At 41.1% G+C, this 7,501-nt stretch overlaps 1 protein-coding gene across 1 annotated transcript; it reads right to left on the bottom strand.

The window, feature by feature from the left end:
* Nucleotides 1-201: 201 nt before the first annotated feature.
* Nucleotides 202-7,267, bottom strand: rab39bb (RAB39B, member RAS oncogene family b). Its single transcript, XM_085759434.1, has 3 exons — nt 6,992-7,267; nt 3,020-3,200; nt 202-2,539 (listed from the first exon to the last, which is right to left on the bottom strand). Exons 1-3 carry the CDS (start codon nt 7,204-7,206, stop codon nt 2,294-2,296), a joined length of 642 nt encoding a protein of 213 aa, XP_085615560.1. The 5' UTR covers nt 7,207-7,267; the 3' UTR covers nt 202-2,293.
* Between the last annotated feature and the right edge of the window lie 234 nt (nt 7,268-7,501).

Genomic DNA, 7,501 nt, shown 5'->3' with positions numbered 1-7,501 from the left:
CCCATCCATCCAGGTAATTGTGGTATGGTAATTTAAGGTATATTTAATAGCTAATAATGCTCCAAATGGCGTCTCCATTTGAGCGACTTTCATTCAAACATTGAGTTACAGCAAATAAAACCAAATATAAGGGTGGTCATCAAATAATATATTTGGTCCAGTGTTGATAGTTTAAGAATCCATAGTCTCCCAGCCAATGTCACAATATGGTACACTTTCATTTAGTTTTCTCTCTGATGTGTAAAGCAAGAACAGTCATAGTAATGTTAATGTAACAGTAATATAAATGCAGACTTAAAAAGAATAGCAAATAGAGGAGTGGGTTAGCATAGCAAAAAGACTGGCAGCAGGGGGAAACAGCTAGCGTGGCACCAACCAAAGGTACCAGAATTCACTAACTCTAAAGCAATGCTAATGAACATGTTATATATTGTTTAATTGGTACACAAATCAAAGTGCAAAAAGAACAATTCCATTTTAGCATGGGTTACGTTCCTAGCAAATTCTCAGCTGGTTGCTAGGCTGTCTGTAATTTTCCCCTTTCCCTAGTCTAGATATTGTTCTCAGCTAAGATAAGCAGCCGCTGAAGGTAGCATCTTTCTTTGTGTACAGACATGAGAGTGGAGTTGAGCTTCCCATGTAACTCTCCACTAGAAAGCGAAGAAGATAATTCCCCAATACTATATTCCTAAAAAACCTAACTACATCAGGCAGGAAACTGTGGTCTATGGTCCAATTAAAACTGAGCTAAATGTGTTTTTTCCCCCCCTAGTTTACATATCACCATGTTTTAACAGTCTAAGATTGACAGTGACATTCTGTCAAAAACTATTTCTCATGTCAAATAATGAATCAAGAGTAATGTATGTGATATTTAGTTGCAGCTCTACTGGAAACATCACCTCGATGTAATCAAGAGGTCTTAAAAATAAAACTTGAAAACAAAGATGAGACATCGATCTGCTACAGCCAATCAGCGATACCAGTGTGAAACCAGTGTTTCAAAACTGAAGGTTTGATGTGATATCACACTTGCACACACACAAACACACACACATAAAAAGGCATGTTAACCTAAACCTTGTAGTGTCCCTGTGCCTGTATCTGTGTTGGGCTGATTTGATGCCTGCCAATTGGACCGTCTTTTCTTGACTATAATGTGGTACAGTCCTTTCCGTTAAGCGTGCATTGTGGGTAATGTGGTTCCGTCTGTGTGGCCTGGTCCTTCGCAGTTTGATTTGCCCTTGAGAAATAAATCATTATCTCCAGTTTGCTTATTTGCACCCTATTAATGTCCCAGATGAAGCTCCACGATTAAGGTGGACTTGGTTATAAGGTGCTTTGTGGCTCCAACATTCCAATTAGTCCACCTTAATAAGTCTCCAGTAAAAGGCAAACAGGAGTTGACAAGCTAGTCCATCAAGTCCAACTCTGTCAGTTAAGCTGTACACGTTGTCTCTTCCTGCTTCAGGGGTCCATTAGGAACTGGGTGGGGAACAATGTAATGTTTTAGTGCGGTATTTGCAGAATGATAGTGGATATAATCATATTGTCAATGTCTTTGAGCTCACTGGAGGCCTGAATTGTTCCACAGAGAAATAATCTGGTTAAATAAAAGGCTCCAGGAAGGAAAATGTAGGACCTCCAGGACTCCTCCATTGAGCTCTGATAGTGGAATGTGGAGCAAGATGTCAGCACAAGAGAAACACAGTTGTTGATAACGAGAGAGGTTTAGTCTTAAGGTTGCTGACTAAAATGTTTTGGATGATATGTTCTCGGATGACGTTGGACCCCAACATAAAGGTGATCGCTTCGTATGTGATCATGTAATTGCATATTGAGGGAGAGGAGAAGGTTAAGAAGCAGTGGGAGGAGAGGTGAAGGAAGGAGGGGATGATGGGGGGAAAGATGGATGACACGAGTCAGGGGCGTCATCATCTTTTTTTGGCGAGGAACTAAAATGTCTCCTATCCTGTGTCTAACACCTTTCTAAGACTCTTGGGAGGGGATATCCAGGCAGGAAGCCCAACAACAAAAGTAAAGGATTTGAATCATGGGAGCTCTCGCAAGTAAATGAGCATCTGTGATCCGTCCTATGTGACAAATAAAACGGATTTACAGTAGAAATGGGCACAACCCACCCATGTCTAAGGTGTCCTTTGCCGTTTTCTGCCAGACTTTTTCTCGAAATCCCTCAAACATCCCCTTCTGTAATTCAGTTTGAAGGAAGAACAACATCCTTCCCTCTCCTCTTCACCTTCAGTCCCTTTCGGTCAAAGCTTTTTTTCCCAGATCAACAGAGACAGCGGCGGTCACTCTTGGTCACTTCCTCGGAGGAGTGAACCACGTTGGGGACGAATCCGCTCTTCACGCCCTCCCAGCCCTCCTGGATCGTGATGTCGCCGGACCGCACCAAGGCGAAGATGTCTCTGGTCAGCTCGGTGAAGGCGTGCTCGACGTTGATGGCGTCACGGGCCGACGTCTCAATGTAGCGCATCCCGTACGCTCCGGCCAGCTTCTCTGCCTCCTGGCGGGTCACCTAGGAGATCAAATCAATTAGATGAGATGTGGAAACTGGTGCAACAAAAAAACATAAGCCGGTTCCAGCCAAGCAGCTACAAAATTAGCCTTCCACGATTATGTGGAAAAGGCCTAACAGAATTATGTAAGGCCTGGTTCATTTGATTGCAATCTCGCTCTTAAAACATTTTATTATATGACTATTGAGACACTGTTGTGCAAAGTGCTTTGCAGTGTAATCCTGTAATGTCTAATTTTCAATGGTGATATTTTTGCTTCCTGTCATCCAGCTGCCCCCGTGAGAATTCAACAATCAGTGACGACTCGCCACTGATCCAAACGTGTGCTGATCTAAATGTGAACAAAAGATTATTTTTAAACCTGCACACTTTGACATATCGTGCATTACATAACATTCAAAAGATTCCACTACACAAGACAGATGATAAGAAACTGTTGTGTTCGTATTTCAGTTGAGCTTTCTGCTGTATCTACACACCTGGCGCTGTGACTCCAGGTCGCACTTGTGGCCGACCAGAAGGAAGACGATGCTGTGGGGTTGGACGTGGCTGCGAGCCTCCTCCAGCCAATCGTGGACGTTCTGGAAGGAGCGGCGATTGGTGATGTCGAACAGGAGGAGCCCACCCACAGAGTTACGGTAGTAAGCCCTGGTGATGGACCTGCAGAGGACATAAAAAGGGTTAGAACAGTTAATGCTAGTGGTGTGAAGAACCATCGTTGTTTTTATAATACAAGAGATTATAGTAGTGGCAGCTGGCCATTAGTCTTTTATGAGCAATTTAAAAAGACAAATTATTGAATAGTTGGTGATAGTGGGCAGTTAGGAGACTACAAGGACATGCTAGCTGGTAAGCATACTTGAGTAGAAAAATAACTAGATGTTATGGTGACTAGAGCTAACATTGGCGTTGTTTCCACCTCAGGTTAAAGTTGTTCATTTACAGATGTTCATGCTAACTATGTAGCATTAGCTAATCTTACACATAGCTCCTTTAATGTCGCCTATAAAGTTGGTGTTTGTATTGTATTTTAGTGTTGCTTACTAATGCTAGGCTACTTAGAAAGCAAATCTGGTGAGGTTTGCCAACAGTAAGCTATTAGACTAGCATTTGCAGGTCAAAGACTTCGAAATCCATCCAATCCAAATCGTAGGATTTCTGGTTTTAGAAAGGAGAAGGCTGTTACAGTACCTAACTTCAGCATAAAGAAACAAAGAATTGGCAAAATTCTGTGAAAAGGATAGGCTTATAAACTTTATAATCTCGGGGGAAATACTAATCAGAGACAGAAGCCGTTGACAGGAAGCGTGAAAGGAGGGAAAAACCACAGAAGTGGTGGAGGTGTCTGGTGCTGCAGCAGCTGAGAAGGCGAGAACAAGTTATTATTATGCTAAAATGATAACCTGAAGATTACAGTGATTTATTTTTCATTATATCAAACTTTAAATCAAATAACTGTACTTCCAGTAGCAAGGTCGATTGATGCAATAATATCAATATTTAAACAGGAGTGTCAGGGGAGGGGAAGGAAGAATCCTGAGGTTGGATTTTACGTAACTACCTCATCACTGCAGTCCGACTGGGAGGACGAGGGCTGCTGGATTTTGACAAGACTTGACACCCCGGATTGCGCACAAACACACACCCAACCCCTCTTATGAGGAGTCTATCTTCCCACAATATCCGCGCAAGAGAGAACGTCAACATAAATATAACGAGGAGGAAAATTATAGGTTTGAGGAAGAGTCGGAAAGAGATAGCCTACGTGTCGAGAAAGAGGAATAAGTGGGGGGGGGGGGATTAGTTGACAGAGATGGTACAGTGTAAGGGAGGAGTAGGTGGCAAAAAAAACAACTCAGAAGCAGCGAGTGATTCATTTGATTCGACACACACACACAAACACGCACACATGCATGCGTGTGTGTGTGTATTTATGGAAGCAAGGACCACACAGATGAAGCAGCAGTGACTAAGGAGAGATCAGCGTCATCAGGTTAGAAGAAGGGAAGCAACAAACACCAAAAAATAAAGTAATGGTGTCACAAAATCCCAAAATATCTTAAAACAGAGGTGTGTAAAATGGGAGACTAGCTAAATCACTACATTTGGACAAAGTATAAGACTGATTTCATTCTTAATGTCTCTTGTTGTCAAATAAAACCAATGTCGATAAGTTATATAATTTCAGATTTTCCTGTCTTGGGCCTCTATTTCTCTATTTGTACCTGCCGTGCCAAGGATGTAAAAGCTTTAAAAACAGGTCACTGAGGTTGTGTAACCATAAATAGGTGATAGCCTACTCTTTGCCTCAGGAAATAGGCTATGTCAAAACAAGTGCAAGTGTCTTCACACGTCACGGTTTAAGTCAGGTTGCTTTGCTTATGTCAACAAAATATGATAATTGTTTTGTTTTGCTTTTTCTTTTAACAAAAATAGCACAGACATCTTCATGATAACGGCCCCTTGGTGTTTTGTATTGTGTGGATGAATAAAAAAAATGTTCTGATATGTCCTTCGGTCTGGGAGGGATGTGTCACAGTTGCCATGGAGACGGCAATCATGCTGACAGGTGAGACCAGCTTCCTTCTGCCAGGATGGTGAGGAGAGATGAATGTGTTTGTGTCTTAGGATGAGATACATACGACTCATCATCGGGACTTTATATACATACATAGTCATCTTATTAGAATTAGCATTAGCATTACAGTCATCACTTTTAATAGCTCTCTTTTTTATGTTATTGTTTCATCTATAAATGTGTTTTATTTGCTTATTTTGTTGCTGTGGTAATAGTTTTATAATACAGTGACACATACGTCAATTACGGCAGCAGTAGTCTGGTATTATATTAAGAACGGGGTGAGAATAAGGTGTAAAAAGGTGGGCGACATTAGTGAATAATTAAGTAGAACGTTATAATAAAACCTGAAATGAAGAACTTGTTTACGAGTGTGAACAAAAGTTACCTTAAGACACCCTCTATAATTATTTTTCTTTAACATGTCATTAACACAATTTAAAAACACTTCTAGCAGTGTGAAACTAAACCATGTTTAGACTCAAAAACAGGTCTATTTTAAAGGTGGAATTGTTTACCTTACTTGTTAGAAACAACCCCTTAGGTAATTTTTTTCCTGTTTGTATCATCTCAAACCTCATTTAAATAACGGCTCTTTCTTTTTGTGCAGGCACACAAATTAGTTTCAGGTAGCAATTCCAGTTTTAAGACCTCTGGGCTATGTGCTTAATTTCTAGCCTGAAAATTATTACATTTTATTTGCCATTAAATGCTGGTTTGCATTTTTAAAAATGTACCAAAATGGCAGCTTTATTGCACGTTCTGTGTGGTGGCAGCTGTTAATCCCATATCTAATCATTTCTAATCTTTCATCTATCTTTCTTCTAATCTATCTTGAAATAATGTGACGCTTTATTGATCCCTATGAGGAAATTACGTTTTCACACCCCCAACCCCTCAAGGAAGAGGTCAGAGGTCAGCTACTGCCCTACAGGACATCTATCCACAGTAGCTGCTCCCTTTTCCCATTAAATATTCATGAGATAGAGAGAACAAATTTACCAGAGATGGTGCTTTTTTGTTTCCAAAAGAGTCAACGTTAAAGTGGTAAACCACAACTTCCTTGTTTTCATTCATGCTGTGCTGCATTTCCCAGAGATCACTTGTCAGTCTGTTATTATGCATCATGGGACTTCTTACAGTATGTGACCTGTACATTTCCAATGAATGACGAAACTTGAGTTTCTCTTTTACATATCGGGAAGCTGCTGGTGATGTTTCTGTTCCTGTATAAACTCAACATCAGCTGCTTTTGTAGGAACATACACTTACAACTCTTCACTTCCTAGTGTGCCAAACTGAGCTTTTTACCCTGGAACGGCAGCGGACATGATCCTTTGAAATGTTACAAAATATGTTCCACATTCATATTTATAATACCATCTCTGTAAACATGATGCCTTATAGATAGATAGATAGATAGATAGATAGATAGATAGATAGATAGATAGATAGATAGATAGATAGATAGATAGATAGATAGATAGATAGATAGATAGATAGATCATCTTTATTACGGACTCAGGTCCATTATATTACTATACTATTATACTCAGCAGCAGCTAAGATTTATAATAAGATCAGCATATTTTTCTACTTTTACTTAGGCTACATAGCCTAATAGCCATCTAAATACCTTTACTCCTTTATTAGGCTATCTTACAATTTAGCACTATGGATGCACTATATGTTATCTCCAAGAAATCACTTATTCCCTATAAATCTATTAAAATCCAGGAGAGGAAAAAAAAAACTGCAGAGGCTACAGACTGGTTCACTAAACTCTTCCTGTGAGGATGCCCAAATTATTATTATGGTAATATTAGCCTACATGAGTGAATATGAATGTCCCTCTGCTCTGCTCTGGTCTTACCTGAAGCGCTCCTGACCCGCGGTGTCCCAGATCTGCAGCTTGATCCTCTTCCCGGGCTCGATCTCCACCAGCCGGGAGAAGAAGTCCACGCCGACGGTGGGGTCCGACACCTGGGCGAAGCGTCCCTCCGTGAACCGCCGGATCAGACACGACTTGCCCACCGTGGAGTCCCCGATGACGATCAGCCGGAACTGATAGAGCCATATCGCCTCCATGACTTGGCCGTGCGTGTCTGTCTGTCTGTCTGTGGCTCTGCGGGTCGGTCTGTTGGTCTGTTGGTCTCTGGACTGCGGTGTGAGTGGTGGAGAGGCGCGCGCGCGAGTGCGTGCACGAGAGAGAAAGAAAGAGAGAGAGAGATCAACATCATTAGATTAATCTGCTACTATTGGTAAATGAGTGTAGTGTAGTCTGTATGTGCATGTAGATAAAAAATAATGTTAGGTCTCTCTATAACAAACAGCTGGCTATATCACGCCTATCCTGGTCCACGTTTTGTAACACTACACTTCC

Source organism: Trachurus japonicus, chromosome 18 (assembly GCF_045865225.1).
Source record: "Trachurus japonicus isolate A0001 chromosome 18, Traja_1.0".
NCBI lineage: Eukaryota > Metazoa > Chordata > Actinopteri > Carangiformes > Carangidae > Trachurus > Trachurus japonicus.
Note: the sequence above shows the minus strand (reverse complement) of the source record. Positions and strands in the feature narration are given on the sequence as shown.